Source organism: Lepidochelys kempii, chromosome 1 (genome assembly GCF_965140285.1).
Source record: "Lepidochelys kempii isolate rLepKem1 chromosome 1, rLepKem1.hap1, whole genome shotgun sequence".
Taxonomy (NCBI): domain Eukaryota; kingdom Metazoa; phylum Chordata; order Testudines; family Cheloniidae; genus Lepidochelys; species Lepidochelys kempii.
The window spans coordinates 335,517,654-335,537,937 of record NC_136380.1 but is presented as its reverse complement, the minus strand read 5'-3'; the positions used below and the strand labels follow the sequence as shown (position 1 = coordinate 335,537,937).

The window sequence follows — 20,284 nt, the reverse complement described above, 5'->3', positions numbered from 1 at the left end:
TCTTTCTTTGCTTGTGCCAAACTCTCCAGAGATGCCCAGTGAATAACTATCACACGGTAGTAATGCAAGAGCCTCTGTATTTTCCAGTTGAGTCTTTAATTTTTAGCCACAGTCGCACATCAAATTGTAGGTTGACGCTAAATGATGGGACACTGGGTACATGATGATGTAGAGTGCAGTTCTGCCTTTCACTGATGTAACACCTCAAGAATCTAATGTAAAACTTTCAAAACCTCCTATGTAATTTAGGCATAGTCAAAAGTGACACAAGGACAGTGCGAGTTAGGTGACTAAATATCTTAAAATCTGGGCCATAGTAGGCACTAAACTGCAATGACTTTCAATAAGACTTAGGCTCCTAACTGCCTAAAAGCCAGATTTTAAAAGTATTTAGACACCAAAAATTGCAGCTATGCCTAATTCCCATTGAGTTCCTAATATTTGTTTCTTTAGACATCTAAATACATTTAAAAGTCTGGCCCTAAATCACTTTGGAAAAATGGGATTTAGGCTGCTAGGTCATTTAGGTGCTTTTGAAAATATTACCCATAGTCAAAAGTTACTTTTTTCCTAACTAGTTTCTCTCTTAGGAGACTTGTGCAGTTTTATATGCAGATAAAACTCCCTTTATTTGTAGAGAATAGTTACTAGCTGTGTTTACCACAAGCTAAACTTCAAGCTAATTTGTCTTTTTGGCTGGACTAGACTGTACAGATTGAATTTAGGTATGAATGTAGGATCCACTTAAAGGACAAATGTCTCCGACCTGGTTTACACAGCTGGTCTCTGCTCCGATCAGACCCGCCAACAGCAATTCCAGGCCCCAGGGCAGAACGGTCAGTGGTCCCCCACGCACGCACAAGCTGCGCCCGTGCGGACACAGTCCGCCTGAAATTTGGGCGGTGCTGGGCCTGTGCTGGCTGGTGCCCAGTGAACTGCAGCTGTGCTGGTGGGCTCGCTCTTCCGGCACAGCCAGGGCTTCCATATGCTCTCCCAGTTGGGTTGCCAATTATCTAATTGTGCAAACCCAAAGACCCTTGCTCTGCCCCTGCCCCGTCCCTTCCTTGAGGCCATGCCCCTATCCCGCCACTTCTCCAAGGCCCCACCCCCTGCTCACTCCATTCCCCCCTCCCTCTGTCGCTCGCTCTCCCCCACCCTCACTCACTTTCACCAGGCTGGGGCGGGGAGTTTGGTTGCGGGAGGGGGTGTGGAGTACGGGCTTTGGGAGGGAGTTTGGGTGCAGGTTCTAGGCTGAGGCAGGGGTTTGGGGTGTAGGAGGGAAGCAGGAGGTCAGCACTTACCCCGGGGGGCTCCTGAAAGCGATTGGCACACCCCTCTGGCAGCGGCTCCTAGGCGGGGAGCTCAGGGAGTCTTCGCGTGCTGCTCCCCGCAGGCACCACCTCTGCATCTCCCATTGGCCGCAGTTCCCAGCCAATGGGAGCTGCGGAGTCAACGTTGTGTGGGGGTAGCACACAGAGAACCCCTGCCCCACCCCGCACCCACCAGAGGGCCATTCCAGCCACTTCAGGGAGTGACACAGAGTGAGGGAGGGCAGGAAGCCTGCCTTAGCTCCACTTTGCTGCCGACAGCAGTGGCCGGGGGCCCCCAGGTCCTTTTAAATTGCCTGTGCTCCATAGCAATTGCCCCTTTCCCCCTCCTCCCCTGCGTCGGCAGGCCTGGCTCTGATCTTGTGGTTTCCCTGCTGTGCATATATAGAACTATCCCTGATATCAATGGAAGTTCAATGCATGTATATAGAGCACTGTCAGCGTGCAGATCTGGTATTGATCTGCTAGAAGAACTTTGTTCCGTGTAGCTGTCTAGTTATCAAAAGAGGGACCTCAGTAATCATTTGCCAGAAAGTCTCTACTTTATCTGCAAAATAAGTCTGATTGTTACCTGAATGCTAGTAATGCACACAAACCATGAAGGGAGGAGAAGGCTCAATCCTTGGCATAGTATTTATCATACATAGTATGACTGTTTTAAATGTAATATAGTAAGCAGCAATATTCACTTTAAAGGCCTTCATCAGTCAGAATGCTGTGCCCAGTTCTGGTTCTAGGCTATAAAAAAAGGGTGCTGAAAAGCTGGAGAAGGTTCAGAGAAAAGCTACAGGAATGATTTGGGGTCTGGAAAACCTGATTTACGATGAGAGACACAAGGATCTCAACCTGATTATGTTATACAAGAGAAAGATAAAAGGTGGTTTGATCACCATCTGGAACTCCCTACTCAGGAGAAAAATAGTCAAAGAGAGCTGTATAACAGACAAAGGCATAACAAGGGGAGAATGATAAAACAGTTCTTCTTCAGTAATGCAGACGGTGGTGTTTTAGCAGCTGTAACTTTTGAGTAGATTCCCATTAGGAAATGTGCCAGGGTACAGGCCACTAAAGAGTGACTGCTCCCCTGTTCAGCCCCACTGCACCAGCGCTACAGAACCCCAACCTTCGCGAGAGAAATCTGCTGTTTGGTCTCTTGAGACAATCTTCTGGAATACTTCTGTTTACACTTCTCCCCTTAAGTTTGGGATCTTTTCTGCATCATTTTACCCTGCTCTGTGATGTGTAGATCAGGGTATCCTATGGCCCTAAACAATTAAACAACAGCACAGACAGTGATGAAAGGAAGCATGTCTTGTATTTGTATCCAGGCAATTCAGATTTAAGAAGCTGGGGACTTTCCACTGAAAACCACCAGAGGGCACAGTAGGCTAACTGTTGAAAAACACACAGCAATTGAAATAAAATGGGTAGACAACGTAACGGGTCTTTCCTTTCTCCCTCTATTCCATACACAGTTCACTTGACTAACTCCTTGTTAAACAATCTGACTCACTTGTCTGACTCTTTGTTAAACAACGGGCCTCTAGCTCTTCCAGAATTGAGCATATCTCCCTTTCAACACTTTTAACATTGAAAATAGTTACAAAAATCTTGAACACCAGAAATTTCTGGGTGTTTTTTCTTATGTTACTTTATCGTTTTTGGCTGAAAACTGTTCACTCTTCATTATCCAAATGTCTGTTGAAAAGCCCTTTAAAATGTGCCACATACAACTCTGAGCACACTGCTGGCATGGACCAGATCAATAATAGTAATAATTAATAAATTCAGTAACCCTTGACACCATGATTGGTGATAGTAGTATAAACGTAATGATAGCTGTAATTGTCACACAGTCTATTAGAAGAAGGCACAGACAAGCTCTTCGATTGTGGTCTTCACACCTATTTACTGATATATCTTAAGTCCCAAAGGTAACTTTTTTTAATAAGTTTCATTAACAGACTTTTTACTTGAATGGAGGAAAATAGAGTCTGAGTGCTTGAATTCCTATAGCCCCTATTAGAGCTTCATATAGTGCCTCCTAGACAAAGTCTTCCTACTAACACGGCCTGCCAATCCTTTCTATCCCAGACTGGCAACTGACCTGCACTCCCACTGACTTCAATGGAAGGTCTGCCTGAGAAAAGTTTGCTGGATTGTCCAGGTGAATAAGTGACACCAGAAACTGCATCACGTTTGTGAAAGAGAGTGTTAGTGCAAGGGTCTGAAATTTATATTACTGAGAAGTGGCAATGGAATAGTGGAAACAAATGATAAAGTTTCAGAGAGTTTTAGAAGCTAAAGGAAAATCAGTGGGAGCGGAGAAAAACAGAAATGACGATAAAAGGGACAGGCTTGTAAAGACACGAAAAATGAAAAGACGAGGAGAGGGAAGTGGAAAAACAAGGGGGAAAGTGGCAAGCTGAAGACCCCAATGCAGAGAGTTCTTGGATGGTCTTTTTGAACAGCCCAGTGTGCTTCCAAGCACTGGTGACTAGAAAACTTGAAACACCACTGAGCTATTCCAATTCTAGGCCAAATTACGTTCCCTCTGGATGAAATCTCGGGTTTATCGCTGTCATTCATGCTTTATAGACAGTTACAATATACACACAAAAGCCAAGGTTTAAAAACAATGGTTGTCTAAAGTTACACTCCTAATTCCGTATTTAGGCATCTAAACAAGTGGTTCATTTTTCAATAGGGCTTAGCACCCAGCAGCTCCCACTGACTTCAATGGGCTCTGTGTAGCACCCAATATGTTAAACTCTGTTTCCAAGTGAGTGAGACATGTTTTTCAGTTATACTAAACATTCATTTATCTCCCTGCACTGTTTGTGAATAAGTTTTCCTAGCACAGAAACGAGCGCTTCAAAGTAATCCATATTTTTTCTTAATGTTCTCTTTTTTATCTTCTTTTCCCCTTTCTTGTGTTCAGTGCCCAAGCAAAACTTACGACCCGTTGATTAAATCTACCAGAGATTTTCCAGATGATGTTGTTAGCTTTATAAAACGCCATCCATTGATGTACAAGTCTGTTTACCCAGTGACTGGAGGACCTGTATTTACTAGAATCAATGTGGACTACAGGCTGACACAGATTGTGGTGGATCATGTCATGGCAGAAGATGGGCAGTATGATGTTATATTCCTAGGCACAGGTAAATTAAAGAGCTCTCATAGTTCTTTAACCTATTTAGCTTTCCTATGATATTGCTCTTGAAGAAGATCATTTGTGGTCCTCATCTATCAAGAATCTTTCCATTTACCAAAGAGGTAACATTATTCCCATTTTACGGATGGGGAAACTGAGGCACAGAGTGGTGAAGTGACTTGCCCAAAATCACCAACAGGCCAGTGGCAGATCCAAGAATAGAACTCAGGTCTCCTGAGTCACACTCCAGTAGGCCACACTGCCTCCCCTTTACCACACAGATGAATTTTGCAGCGTGCCCTGCAGTTCAACAAATTTGACTATTTGGGACACAACTGGGGACGGGAGTGAATTTCAAAGCCAACAACGTCTCAGGTGCAGGACTTAAGTCTCCAGGGCTTTTGACTCAGCCTTTCTCGCAAGTACTAATTTCACTAGCAAACAAGGTGTCATGAGGTGTCTTCCAGCATCCATACACTTCAGGCCAACAAGTGAAGAGTGAGATGGACTGGGATTTTAGCATGAGGAAGAACTTCAGGGTGGTTGCTCTCACAGCACGGTTGGCTGTCCAGGAGCAAGCACTGCCCCGATCATGGAGAACCTTCATTGCTTTGCCTTTCTGACGCAATCAAAGGAGGAAAGTAATCATGCACTTTCAAATACCATGAAACCCCTACAATTCAAATATAAAAGTTACATCTGAAGCATACACACAACATGCACACCCACGATCATTCATATGTTACACATGCTGAACAGTTATGAAAAAATTATACATCCGTTCGAAAAAGGTAGATTTGCTGCCTAACACATGGAATATTGTTTTGGCATGTTCTAGAATTTGCATTGTTTTGTGCTATCCTCTACTGCCATAGGTTTTCATACAAAATTAACTTAAATTAGATCAATAACCTTCTGTCGGGTTAGCTATTCATAGACAGCACTGACATCTAATTCTTCAATGTAATTCTTCTTTAGGGTAGAGATTTGGAGGTGGCTAGGTACCATGTAGTCACTAGTAATTTGAATAGAGAGAAAATTATCAGCTCCAGCACCTTTTAGTTAAAAAGTGAGCTATTTTTTTTGTCCAGAAGTACATGGTTTTATTTCATGTTATATTTTAAATCTATCCTGTGGAAAATCAGGCTGAAAGATAATATTTCAAAGATTATACAATGAGTCCATAAAAATACACCAAATAACTTGGGAAGTTTTGGCCACCAGAAGATCAGAAGCTTAAAATATGTTTGAATATGTTTAACCAACACTGCTGGAGAATTTAGAAAGGCTGCCTGTTATGTATAGATATTTCAGCTGCAGCCCTTTGTATCTGTGCAAGCCTAGATAAGAGTGTGGACATTACTGACACAGAAGGCAGGTAGTGACATTTTCTAGCTTCCACTTGAAGTGCTAGGGATGTCATCAGCTGTAGTCTCCTACTTTGCTTTAAAATGTATTTTTGTTGTTTTAATACTACTTGTTTTATTTGTTGTTTTAATACTACACATAATATTTAGTACTGAATGGGCTTGATTCAATCCTGCCTTGCATCTTCCAGACATCCAGGCCATGCCCCTTCACCAGCCTGTGAGTTTTGGGGGCAGGATTGGCTAGCCCCCTTGCAATGCTGGGATTCCACCAACTGGAATTCACACCACTGGGGATTCCCAGGAGATGACCAAACCTGGTATTTTTAAAGGGATTTGCAAATGTCAATGAATTTCATCTCCCCTTTGAGATAGGGAGGTGTTTTAATTCATGCTGAGTTTGGGAAACTGAGGCCCAGAGTTTCTGAAACCCACCCAGTGAGTCAATGACAGAGGTGGGGTTAGAACTCCAGCATGCCTAACTCAGTCCAATACTCAGTTCCCTAGACTTCCAACCTGCCTCCCTATGTGCTATCCTGTATTCTGTCAGGAAAACGTGCAACCCACGCACAAGGCTTTATGCAGCACGAGTCCCCTGTTAGGGCCAAGTGGGATGTGACTGTTGCAAAGGGCCGTGTTCGGGCACAACTCTCACCTGGGCTTCATTTTCAAGGGCATCACTCATTGCAAGCCCAAATACATAAATGCCACACAGCTTTGGTGTCCCTTCACTATTATGGTTGGATTTATTCAGAGAAGAAATGCAGACTCTTGGAGCTGAGGTGATCCAAAGAGTTGTTTACATTAAAATAAGGGATTCCATTGCAATTTAAATCGCTGCATTAGTAACATTTCTGTATCCCTGACTTTGGGTCACTGGCACATAACACATCCCACATTTGGGCCTCAGCAGGTGTGAGGTTCCACCCTTAACGCTGTGGGATCTTAAACAACTGTTTAGTTTGATTTTAAAAGCACTTCAATTCAGTTTTAAGTATGATCACACCATGCTGCCTAGGTAGTCACTCAGGCTCCCTATTCAGCAAAGGACTTTAGGCCCTTTATCGTCCTTAAAACCGTTTAAATAGATAAATTCTTACTGAAAAAGAAGGATGATACAGTAGCTAAGGCACTAGAGTGGGGCTCAATAGACCCTGGTTCAATTCCTTGCTTCCCCCACATGTTTCTCATGTGAGATTGGGCAAGTCTTGCTGTGCTTCAGTCCCCCATCTGTAAAATGGGGATAATAGCTCTGTCTCACAGAGCATTCTAAGGTTAAATACATTAAAAATTGTGAGTTGCGCAGACACTATAGTGATGGGGGCCATACAAGTACCTGGGATGGACAGACGTATCTAGAAAGCAAATTCCTGGCTACATTAAACAGGATCTCTGATGTCTAGTTTCCTTTATTATCTTCTTTATAACTGCAGTTTAGAGCATCACTTAGAAAAAGAATGGGAAGGGGAGTCAATATGAAGTCAGTTAGCAACAGAACTGTACGTAAACGCTGAAACACAACTACTGCTTTGTATACTACATCCCTTTGTTTCAGACACGGGAACGGTACTGAAAGTTGTGAGTATTACTAAGGAGAAGTGGACTATAGAGGAGGTAGTACTGGAAGAGCTGCAGATTTTCAAGGTAAGCTTTACCAGCCACTGAATGTTTAAACACATTAGAGAATAGTTTAGGGGAGTTTTAAGCCTTGAGGAGTTTAACCTCTGAAGCAATTCATTTCTCGGAACTAGTGCAAGTTCCCAGACTTATTTTATTTTTAGCATTGTGATCCTTTGCTTTTCCAAAGGTGATTGAATCAAAAAGAACATGAATTTTCAAGCTCCTAGGAAACTCCTGCCAACTGTTGCAGTTTTATCACCCATCTCACCAACACTGCTTGATTTTTAGTGTTTTTCCTAAAGCCTCAGCTTCTGACGTCCTGCGATCCCCATTATCACTTTAAAAATATTTTCAACCCTCATGGGCACGCAGAAAACCTTGAAACACAAATGATGGTTAAAAACAAAACAAACAAAAAACACAAGGCAAATAAAATGAACGAAATATCTGCTGTTTTTTAAAGTCTAATGATTTTTAAATCAATCTCTCGATTTGTTTTGTTTTGGGGTGGGTTTATTCTGAAGCCTGATTCTAGGTTTTTGTGTGCTTGGGGTTCGCAATGACGGTAGAATGTCAGAGAGAGTCAGGCCAGCTCCAGTGAGTTGCCTGTAAATGGTATATACCCTGGGCCAAATTCTGCTCTCTATTACACTGACATAAATCCTGATTAACTCTGTTGATGGCAGTGTGTGATTTGGATTTACACCAGAGTAATGGAAAATAGAATGTGCCTGCTGATTTATTTTTTCATTCCAGTGTTTCTCTCTCCTCCTTTTTGGCAGCCTCTCGCTGTTCCCCTTTCATTGTATCCAGCTCTACTTCATTTTTCACCTTACTGTTTCGTTAGTGTTTTCCTTTCTCCCTACCATCTGCCCTGTTTTTCCATAGACTCTCTCCTAAGTGCAGTGCAAGCCCAAGAACAGTGGGGTCGTAGTCGATCTTTCTAACTCACAATGATCAAGTGGGTTTGAAATCAGACACAATGAGTTCACCCAGCACTATTACGGACTCTGTAAAACTGATATTACTGAGTTAATCTCTTTATGTGCCTTTTGATACATCATCTATAGGAGGAGAATCCTCTTGATTTAAAGGCTCTCAATATCCTCTTTTCACTGCCATGAACATGAATTATAAATATTACTTTGAAAATACCAAGATTGCTTGACAGTCTGCCAAATAATCAGGAGTTTCAATACGTACACCAATTTGCTGCATTCTTATAACATAATGTCAAGGGCAAACATGCCATATCATATTTAACAGTAAAAAGGGTTGGGGTTTGCTCAACAGACATTCCTCCACTTTATAAATGTTACCTCTGCATTTTTTTAATGTGGAAAATTGAAGAGGAGAGAGCAGCTGCAAACCATTCCTTATTCCTAAAATCAAATCAAAATTAAACAATAGGCTTAGATGTTGGATTATGTGATAGAGCATAAATAATATACCAGGACCATCCTGTTTATACTACAGACATTGGCCCAACACCCATTGACTTCCCTGGAGGTAAAATTCACCCTTGGTGCAGAGGAGCAACCTATGCATACCTTAAGTTCCATTTAAGCTTTCAGAATAGTGCTTAAATGGAGTTTTTAGACTTGGTGGTGGTTCTCTGTGCACAGTGCATTACAATCTTCCTGGATAAAAGTCATCTACTGGCAAGTAGCAGAGAATATTTGCTGGTATGTGTTTCTGGAAGCAGGTATTTTGTTATTTCTGATTTTTTTTCCACATCTGCATAAACCAATTAAGTTGCTCTGTAGTTTTCTTTATTTTTGTTGTTAGGCAGGTGATAAGATATGTCGTCTTTTCTATTAAAGACAGAAGCAAATGTCAATGAATAGTTACACTGACATTCACTCATTAATTTTTCAGCGTCCATCATTTATCTCAACTATGGAGATGTCCCTGAAGCAGGTAATTCACACACTTGTTTAATTCACATGAATAGTTTGGTATTTTGATCATTTAGCTTGTTGCTTTGCTGGTGACATCTGTTGCTTATTAGCCAAACTTTCAAAGGCTGCCACTTAAGCTGTATCTGGAAACCATAGTGTGAACTAGTTTGCCTGGAAAATTGACATTTGCTCACAAATAGTAGTTTGAATGCACAAACTGGTAATTACTCATAGATACAAATCCTTAGTCACGCGGATGTGGGATTTGTGAATAAAGTTAGTTCACACATATTTTCCATACACAACAAAAATTGGACTTTGTGTAATCTATCAATTCAACAAGACATTATTATTATTTTATTATTGGTTATAGTAGCGGTATTACAAACAGCACTGCTAGGGATCCCAAATAGGGATCAGGGCCCCACGGTGCCAGACATTGTATGTACACATAGTACGAGGCGGTCCCCAACCTATCAGCTTACAGTCTAATCACACAAGTCACAAAAGGTGGGAAAAAGGAAGTATTATTATTCCCCTTTTTAAATAAGGAACTTAGGCACAGAGTGGTAAAGTTATTTACCCAGGTCATCCAGATATCCTGAATTCCAAGTCAGTGCCATAGCTTAAAACCAGAAGGGACCGTCAAACCATTTAGTCTGACTTCCTGTATGTTACAGGCCACCAACAGCACCCAGTACCCACACACTAAACCCAACAACTGAAATTAGAACACAGTATTACGGCCCACAGGAAACCGAACTGTTATGTGCTACAGGCAGAGAACAGGTGAAAGACCAAGGTGCACAGTACCTGAGGTCCCTGCAATGGCAGGGAAATGATTGGATGAGATATACCCAGGTAATCCTAGCAAGTGACCTTCACCCACATGCTGCAGAGAAAGACAAAAAACCCCAAGGTCACTGCCAATCTGACCTGGGGAAAAATGCCTTTGCAACCTTGTGTTTGACAATCAGTTAGACCCTTTGAGCAAGAATCAGCCAGCCAAGCACCTGAGAGAGAGAATGCTCAATGTCACCTCATAGCCCTGGCTCACCTTATCCCATCTCCAGGAAGGGCCATCCCTGATGCTTCAGAGGAAGGAGATAAAAAATACATTGGAGGGGGAAAAAATACCTTCCTGACCTGTGCTGGTGACCATCTGAAACCCTGAAGCATGAGCTTTTAGGAACATAAGACATAAACCAGAACTGAGCCCCATGACTGTCTTCCTCTATCAAATTATTAGTAAAGTTACTTTTGTTGTGGATTGCTGCAGATTATTGATACTGTAAATTTATGCCGACATGCTACCAGTGTTTTAGATCCTTGTCCTTCCAGTTCCATAGCCCCTTTCCACCATCATATCATCTGCAATGGATGGAGACTGGCCAGCGCACACAGTGCCCTGAGAAACATTTTACAATGAATGTGAAATTCTCTCCCATTCAATACAATCTGGGCTAAGGTTGGACGATTGCGAGGGTGGTATTGAGAAAGAGAACATTTAAAATAATTGCTTGAAGAATGCTTCTAATTCATTCACCTTCCCTGATTTGCAGCAACAGTTGTACATTGGTTCCAGAGATGGATTGGTTCAGCTCTCTCTGCACAGATGTCACACGTATGGGAAGGCTTGTGCAGACTGCTGCCTTGCCAGAGACCCATACTGCGCTTGGGATGGAAACTCATGTTCCAGATATGCACCAACTTCTAAAAGGTAAGAATACGTATAGAGTTCCTATGGAAAATCCATCCACTCATGTTCTCTACATTAAGGGCTTCAGAGGTTCCCATTTTGTTTCTAGGCCTGCGAAAACAAGTTGCACTTTTTCAGCATGTTGTTTAGGTAAATTGTAGACATAACTTTGTCCATGTTTTGTTGGGAGTGCTATGAAAACAGTGCAGCACTTTAATATGAACAGCGTTAACTGCGCTAGGGCATCTAACGTAACAAGATCACCGTACTTATTGTTATGCTACGTCCTTTAAGATACCAAGTTATGAGGCTAAGGACTAGATTGTGGCCACCTCTGCATGAGTGTACAAAGGAGGGAAGTGATCCATGGAGTCTCCCATACTTGTGCCTCTGCCAGGCACAATCACAATGAGGAGTGTGAATCTCACATGATATCCTTGGGTGGGTCATCGACAGCAGGAACTGAAAAGATGAGCTGCTGCTGTCTAAGCTAAAAGACACAGGTCTCATGGCTCAGGTGTTTTAGAGTTTACAAACCTCTATCCATGGACTAGCGAAGAACAAAGAGCCATAGTGTACTGGTATAGGTTACACAAGTGCTTTGCTGGGCTAATACCAGCTGCAGCAACAACCTCCCTAAAGAGAAAGGACCATGGGAGCCATATCTGAACTCTCCCTGAACACACATACGCGCGCGCACACACACAAAGATTTTTTTGGCTGAAACTGAGTTTTTTGGCATATAAACTAATCATCTGAAAAATGTTGCCCAGCTTACAATAAGGGCCCATGGTTGCTGATCTGTGATAAGAGTTTTGCTTCCTTAAGGACTGCCGTACTGGGCCTAAACGATGAAATGAACTATTGTAGTTAATGAGTTGCGGGTTATTGTGTCATTCATTGTGCAACCATGTACATTTTCCCCTAAGCCATAGCAAACTAGAATAAATTCAGAGAAATGTAAATGAGAAGAGAAATATAAAAGCTAAGATTCAATGAACAAGTTATGCACCCATGGGGGTTGCTGAAGGCTGCAGTGCTTTCTTTCCACTGCATGCGGAGACAGAGAACGAGAGTTCATTTATTTATAGAGCTCCCTGGCTTGGTGGATAGGTCAAAGCTTTGTGGGTGTGAGGCTCCAGAAGAAGGGGTTGATGTTTTGCTTTGTGCATCTTCCGTAGGTCAGTTACTTGGGTATTTTCCTTTAGCTCAATCTAGCTATCTAGCACACTGTGCTCCCAGCATATTTAAGTCTCTTCCCCAAATGGTTACATCAGCACCAGGAGCCAGCTCTTCCACTTAGACAGTGCTGTGCATTGCACTTGTAAAGTCCTATTGCCATCTCTGAGACTGGCTTGCAGTGTGTCCTTGAGGAAGTCACTTTGCCTCTCCTAGCCTCAGTTTCCCCATGTGAAGAATGAAAATAATTAGATTTATCCTCTTGAGATCTACAGATGAAAGTTCTTAAAAGCGAAGTATTATCAATATTATTTTAATGAAACCTAAAAACAGTCACAGAGAGGTTAAGAGGAGAATAACATGAGGGGAAAAGGAGTCCAGGAGAGCTGGCTGTATTTTAAAGAATCCTTACTGAGGTTACAGGAACAAACCATCCCAACGTGTAGAAAGAATAGTAAATATGGCAGGTGACCGGGGTGGCTTAACAGTGAAATCCTGGCTGATCTTAAACACAAAAAAGAAGCTTACAAGTTGTGGAAGATTGGACAAATGACCGAGGAGCAGTATAAAAATATTGCTCAAGCATGCAGGAGTGAAATCAGGAAGGCCAAATAACACTTGGAGTTGCAGCTAGCAAGAAATGTTAAGAGTAACAAGAAGGGTTTCTTCAGGTATGTTAGCAACAAGAAGAAAGTCATGGAAAGTGTGGGCCCCTTACTGAATGAGGGAGGCAACCTAGTGACAGAGGATGTGGAAAAAGCTAATGTACTCAATGCTTTTTTTGCCTCTGTCTTCACAAACAAGGTCAGCTCCCAGACTACTGCACTGGGCAGCACAGCATGGGGAGGAGGTGACCAGCCCTCTAAGGAGAAAGAAGTGGTTCGGGACTGTTTAGAAAAGCTGGACGAGCACAAGTCCATGGGGCCAGATGCGCTGCATCCGAGAGTGCTAAATGAGTTGGCGGATGTGATTGCAGAGCCATTGGCCATTATCTTTGAAAACTCATGGCAATCGGGGGAGGTCCCAGATGACTGGAAAAAGGCTAATGTAGTGCCCATCTTTAAAAAAGGGAAGAAGGAGGATCCTGGGAACTACAGGCCCGTCAGCCTCACCTCAGTCCCTGGAAAAATCATGGAGCAGGTCCTCAAGGAATCAATTCTGAAGCACTTAGAGTGATCAGGAACAGTCAGCATGGATTCACCAAGGGCAAGTCATGCCTGACTAATCTAATTGCCTTCTATGACAAGACAACTGGCTCTGTGGATGAGGGGAAAGCAGTGGACGTGTTATTCCTTGACTTTAGCAAAGTTTTTGACACGGTCTCCCACAATATTCTTGCCAGCAAGTTAAAGAAGTATGGGCTGGATAAATGGACTATAAGGTGGATAGAAAGTTGGCTAGATTGTCGGGCTCAGTGGGTAGTGATCCATGGCTCCATGTCTAGTTGACAGCCAGTATCAAGCAGAGTGCCCCAAGGGTTGGTCCTCAGGCCGGTTTTGTTCAATATCTTCATTAATGTTCTGGAGGATGGCATGGATTGTACCCTCAGCAAGTTTTCAGATGACACTAAACTGGGAGGAGAGGTAGATACGCTGGAGGGTAGGGATAGGATACAGAGGGACCTAGACAAATTACAGGATTGGGTCAAAAGACGTGATGAGGTTCAACAAGGACAAGGGCAGAGTCCTGCACTTAGGACGGAAGAATCCCATGCACCGCTACAGACTAGGGACCGAATGGCTAGGCAGCAGTTCTGCAGAAATGGACCTAGAGGTTACAGTGGACGAGAAGCTGGATATGAGTCAACAGTGTGTTCTTGTTGCCAAGAAGGCCAATGGCATTTTGGGCTGTATAAGTAGGGGCCTGCCAGCAGATCATGGGACGTGATCGTTCCCCTCTATTCGACATTGGAGAAGCCTCATCTGGGTACTGTGTCCAGTTTTGGGCCCCACACTACAAGAAGGATGTGAAAAAATTGGAAAGCTTGCAGCGGAGGGCAACAAAAATGATTAGGGGATTGGAACACATGACTTATGAGGAGAGGCTGAGGAAACTGGGATTGTTTAGTCTGCAGAAGAGAAGAATAAGGGGGGATTGGATAGCTGCTTTCAACTACCTGAAAGGGGGTTCCAAAGGGGATGGATCTAGACTGTTCTCAGTGGTAGCAGATGACAAAACAAGGAATAATGGTCTCAAGTTGCAGTGGGGGAGGTTTAGGTTGGATATTAGGAAAAACTTTTTCACTAGGAGGGTGGTGAAACACTGGAATGGGTTATCTAGGGAGGTGGTGGAATCCCCTTTCTTTGAGGTTTTTAAGGTCAGGCTTGACAAAGTCCTGGCTGGAATGATTTATTTGGGGATTGGTCCTGCTTTTGAGCAGGGGGTTGGACTAGATGACCTCCTGAGGTCCCTTCCAACCCTGATATTCTATGATTCTAAGTAATTCACCCAAAGATCACTAAACAAGTTAAATAGCAGAACTGGGAAAAGAATCCAGGAATCTTGACTCCCAGGCCCCCGCTCTGTTCATCTCTTCATAAAGTTCCCCAAACCGTACTCTGTAGCTGCTGTTCTCAAAACTGTTCCATCTGAAGCAGCACCTATGCTTTTCCAGCATTGCTTGTTTTAGAAAATTCAGTCATTGACATTACACTGTGTTGGCCTTGAATTGGGTCAGGAATGTGGTCTGTTGAACCTCGTAGGTTTACATGACCTAGGGTGTTGAGGGTTCTGATGGTTTCCAAGATGAACTGGCCCACCAAATCACAGCATCTGTTCTGCCTTTGGATCTGGCAGAGCTCCTGTAGCTGCAGGGAGTTGGACAAGATGACCTCCAGAGGTCCCTTCCAACTCTGATATTCTGTGATTCTATGATTTGGAAGCCGTCTCTGCTACTAGGTTGCACTCACCCTCTTCTAGGCAGATTTCTCTCCCCACAGTGATTTTCTTAAATCATTGGCCTGTCTCTTTGTGCCATTTGTACAAATCTCTCTGTGCCACAAGCCACTTGAGAGCGAGGCTGGATTTACTTAGGGCTGGAATTGCCAACAATAGGGCAGGAGTGCTGCAGACCCATATCGGCCAAGCTCCTCTGCATTTTGTTACTGAATTCCAGCAATTATGCCTCAAATGTTACAAATTTTAATGCTCTTGTTATAGGCGAGCCAGGAGACAAGATGTCAAATACGGAGACCCAGTCGCCCAGTGCTGGGATGTGGAAGAAAGTAAGTATTTGCGCCTCTTCCTCTAACAAAAAGTGTACGGTCAGTGTGTCTGTCTGTTTACTATGGTCTTTGGAACTAGGCCTCTGGAGATATCCGGGCAGCTAATGCCCAGGCAGTTAGAATCCCCAAATACTCTCCATTCAGCCCTCAGTCAGCAGTTAGACTCACTGCGTGATGGGAACTTAAAAGAAGTAAGTGGTGAAAACAATTCTCCCCTACCCCACTCCATGGGGGAGAGACACCAGCAGAAACCTGCATGAAGGGAGAAATAAGGCAATTGACGTGACTACCCCATACACGACCATGAGTGAGATGCCAGGACCTCCACTCCCTTGCAGAGTATCTGGAGAGAGATCCAAGTAAGAAAACCTCTGAGGAAGCAGGAAATGCTCCTTCTTCCTCCCCTAATACATACGCACACTTGACAAAAGTCCCAACCCCTGTTCCAGCTGCCAAACCCTCCAGTTCCCCCTCCCTGCAGCAACTTAAGCACCCCCCTTATTACAAGAGCCTTCCCCTTCCCTCAACAAGAAATCCCCCTCTCCCAGCTGCCAAAAGTCTGGCTCGCTCCCTTGACAACTGCTGCAGTTCACTTACAGTGTGTACTGTCAATGCTAAATCCTGCGGTTATGCTACAATTTCTGTGGCAGCGTAAAATAAATGAAAAAATTTCAAAACCAAAGTTTGAGTTAGTCTGGGGTTTTTACATTGAATTATTAAAATGAACAGCCCAGTCACAACACTATTGATAATATTGCTGAGTTTAATTTTTGAGCTAGTAGAAGCCATTCCTTTGATCATTCTCTGATTATTTTCACGTCACTGTGGTGCTGGAAGCCTACTGCAGAACTCAGCGAATGTTATGGCAAAAATTAGGGCTGTCTGCCATGAAATCAAAGACCAGTCTGGTGCCTGGTATACTGGGCTCTCACTGTGCATATATACCGCAGGGATCATTAAAAAGTCAGGGTGAAATCCTGGTTCCATTGAAGTTAATGGCCAGACTCCCATTGATTTCAATGGGGCTGGGATTGCACTCTCACGATTCACCCACAATGACTACATAGTGGTATCTGAGATATGCCACAGAGTTTAGGGTTACTGTAGGGTTGCCAGCCCGACTGCTGCTGTCAGGTATCTCTTTGTAGAGAAATGGTTATTAAAGTAATTGTCTTTGATGAACAAATACAAAATTACTAAAATGTTTCACTAATATGAACTCAATACTGAGCCCCAATATGGTGGCAAAAATAGAATGTATGGCTAGCTTTAGCAGCTAGTTGGGTATCTCCCCTGGTGCTGTAAAACAGGTTAAGATGGCCTTGTGCCACCCCACTTCCAGCCCCTGGCAGATTAATACTAACGACTATTAATAATAGATAATAATTATGTAATGATAGCGCCTCCCAGCTCCAATTGTGTCTGGGGCCCTGTTGTGCTAGACACTGCACCAACAGAGTACAAAAGGCAATCCCTGCTCTGAAGATCTTGCAATCTAAATACACAAGACAGACAAAGGCTGGGAGGGGAAACAAACGCACAGAGATGGAGTGACTTTTCCAAGGTCATTGGCAGAGTCAAGACAAGAAGCCAAATCTCCTTACTTCTAGTTCAGTGCCCTATCTGGAACACACTGAACTCCAGCAGTAACTGCCTAGTAGATGGCCACTAAAAGGGAGTGATTTAAAGTAGCCTTGAGGCTGCTCTAAAGTATGCAGGTTGGTAAAGCAGTCCCTAGTGGCTCTCAGAATTGGTGAAACTACAACCAGCACTTATGGCTACCCCACCTCTACTCTGCTCAGTCTTCACTGGGTGCACAGAGGATGGAGCAGAGAAAAAATATAGGTAAAATATGTAATTCACTAGCAGTGACTGTCTCTCTTTAAATTCAAGTAAGTCAGTGGTACAGATTTTATTAACCTCTCTAAAAAACAGTTGCACTGGAAGAAAGTTAGCAGCTGCCTCTAAATCCTAGCAGTTACATTTTAAGCTAAAAGTTAAGTTTCCTTTTGCTTATTTTATAATTCACTTGTTCCTATAGCATCTGTTCTGAATCAGTCTATTTTCCCATTGCTTTAAAAATCAGGTCAGGGTTAATCTTCTGTACCATGTTTGCTTTCCAGGCATTAGTCATGAAACTGCTGATGAAAAAGTGATTTTTGGCATTGAATTTAATTCAACTTTTCTGGAATGCATTCCTAAGTCCCAGCAAGCCTCGATTAGGTGGTATATTCAACGCTCTGGAGAAGAACATCGAGAAGAGGTAAATTATAGGCAACAAGGCAAGCTTCTTCAGTGGAGAATTCAGCCGAGTATTCAAAAGCAGGAGTTACTGGGATTAGTAGATGTTTTCTTTTTCCTTGCTTCACTTTAGCTATCATGTAGCGTTCTGGTATCACCATTTGGGGCATAGAGAGGGTGGGAGAGAGGCCATTTGCACTGTACTACAGGCAGATTTATTTTATTTATTCTACTCATTAAAAAAATCCAAACCCTAACCTTTGCTCTAAGCACTCTTGGGTGCATTTTAAAAAGACAGACTACTCCAGTAACACCCTTTCCCCCAATAATTAACACATGGAATAACTCAGCAGCCGAAACCACATTCAGAATCTTCTGCTCTCTATAAGTTTTCATATCACCCTCGTATCTGAGAACCTTTCAATTAATGTGGTGATGAACATCTCTCATGTGAAGTTGATTCTTTCTCTCCTCCTGTCCGTAGGAGGAGAATTCTATGTACAGTGGAGTGTTTATTATTATGATTGTGTTGGGTTTCAGATTTTTAAAAAATATTTATGCTCCTCTGTGTTTAAATTGGAGAAGGCAGGTGGAAGAAGTGTCCCTTGCACTTCAAAGTGGGGTGGTTTCCAACGGTCCTTAGTTCCTGGGGGAGTTAATTCTATCGTCTGGGACCAGCACCCGAGATAGCTCCTGCCTTACAATCTTTATAATTTCCCACAGAGTCCTCTCACAGCTAGTGAAAAACCAGTGGGCATTAGAGCATGTCATGAAGGTCAACAGATTGGAACTGGTTTGGACTGACTTTCAAACCTAAGGACCCCTCACAGAGAATGCCTTTTGTCCTCAGACAAGCCATTTTCCATCTCAAGCCACTCCCTACCACCGGTGTAGTTATCACAACTGTAGTGGTAGAGAAAAGGGGGAGGGTAAGTTGGTTGAAGGTTTTAGATGTGCTTTATTGTTCAATGTTCATCCCAGTCTTTAGTTAGTTATGCCTTTGGATCTGAACCAGATTGAATTGTTTTTTCTTTCAAGCTCAAGCAGAGTTCAAATATCAGAGTCCTACAGGAACTTTTAAACATGCACCATCGTTTATGGCTCAGCCTTCCATTGATTGTGGGCACTAGCAACTCTCCCCATTGACTGTGATGGCAAGATTTCTCTCTTTCTTCCTAAGGGCCAAGAAAGTCTAGCCATGGCAGATTCTTGTGAGATGATAGCCTTGTATGGGGCTATGGTGTCTATTGAAGAGGACCTTGAGCACCATCTGGGCTCTTTGGGGAAAGTCGCCATGTGGGAGACCACATGAGGCTATGACACCAATAGTGGGCCATGGAGAGTAGTGATAGGTGCTAACCTTGGGAGTCAGATAATCTACTTTATATGCAAGTAGCTCAGGCTGCAGCTGCTTTTCCACCACATGAACTGGAGGAACAGGACTGTCTGCAGGCCCTGGCTTTGGGGTACTTTTGTTGTACCAATTCCTACATACTCAAGCTTGGCAAAGTGAACTTCACCACTGAGCATGAGCGCATAACAAATGTATTTATATATCTAGCACATCTCATGCCCCAGGCTTAATGCCTTAGGTAAAGTTATAGTGGTTTAAAACAGTATCTTTGACTTCCATCAATACCACATACTTGAAAAATTATATTGTATTCTTATCAGCAGGCCTGCTGGTATGTCTGGAGAATGGCCAAAGAACACTAATAAACACAGGTGGCTAAACTGAAAACTGTACTACGCATGGCTTGGAAGACCTATATTAATCTCTCCAGAAATATTGTAATTCTTGCCCTAATTGTTTTATTTTTGACTCTCTTATGCAAGAAGCTGTATTCCTTACCTCACTAGTGGTCCACTTCAGAAAAGCACTTACATATATGATTACATCCAATCCAATTTATGAAAACAATTGAGCAGTTATTTAAGTCCTATTGTTTTAAAAGAGATTTAAGCACATGCTTAAACTTAGGCACATGCTCTAGAGTGTTCCAGAACAGGAAACTTTGATTGGTGCTTCGATGAGCCACAGTCATTATGAAAACAACCTTTCACCTCTGTAATACCTAACCAAGTTTCTCAAAAGGATTTACAAATGTTAATTAACCAAATATTACATCTGAAGATGGTATATTTAATAATGATAATGTTTAACACCTCTTAGATCTGAAAGTGCTTTGCAAAGTTGGTTGAGCATTTTCATCTTCATTTTTCATGTTGGGAAATTGAGATACAACAGGGTTGGTGGATTCCTATAGAAAATGCAAAGATAGAGAGATATAAAGTTGAGGGTTTTTTTAATGCACTTTAGTTTGACCAAAATACCATATGTAACAGAAATAGGGTAGCTGTATATAACATATAGCCTGATCTTTGCTAAGTCAATACCTTACCATAACTTTTTCTATTACAGTTCTATATTCTGCTCTGTCTTCCTGCATTATATTTCTCGAATAACACTGTATGTTATTTTAGTGCATGTCTTAAAGGTATAACTTATTGTGATGACGATACCATGCTTTGCGAATGACTCAGTGCACCTGGAACTTAAGTTACAGA

General features: G+C 42.7%; 1 protein-coding gene across 17 annotated transcripts in view; it reads left to right on the top strand.

Annotated features, from left to right (window-relative positions):
- The window catches only part of SEMA3D (semaphorin 3D), a 196,200-nt gene that overhangs the window by 158,632 nt on the left and 17,284 nt on the right, over positions 1 to 20,284 (top strand). For all 17 annotated transcript variants that reach the window (XM_073328657.2, XM_073328648.2, XM_073328649.2 and 14 more), the window contains 6 exons: positions 4,270 to 4,492; positions 7,408 to 7,496; positions 9,351 to 9,392; positions 10,936 to 11,093; positions 15,411 to 15,475; positions 17,599 to 17,738. In XM_073328657.2, the coding sequence (XP_073184758.2) occupies positions 4,270 to 4,492; positions 7,408 to 7,496; positions 9,351 to 9,392; positions 10,936 to 11,093; positions 15,411 to 15,475; positions 17,599 to 17,738 (717 nt within the window). The remainder of the gene's footprint in view (positions 1 to 4,269; positions 4,493 to 7,407; positions 7,497 to 9,350; positions 9,393 to 10,935; positions 11,094 to 15,410; positions 15,476 to 17,598; positions 17,739 to 20,284) is intronic.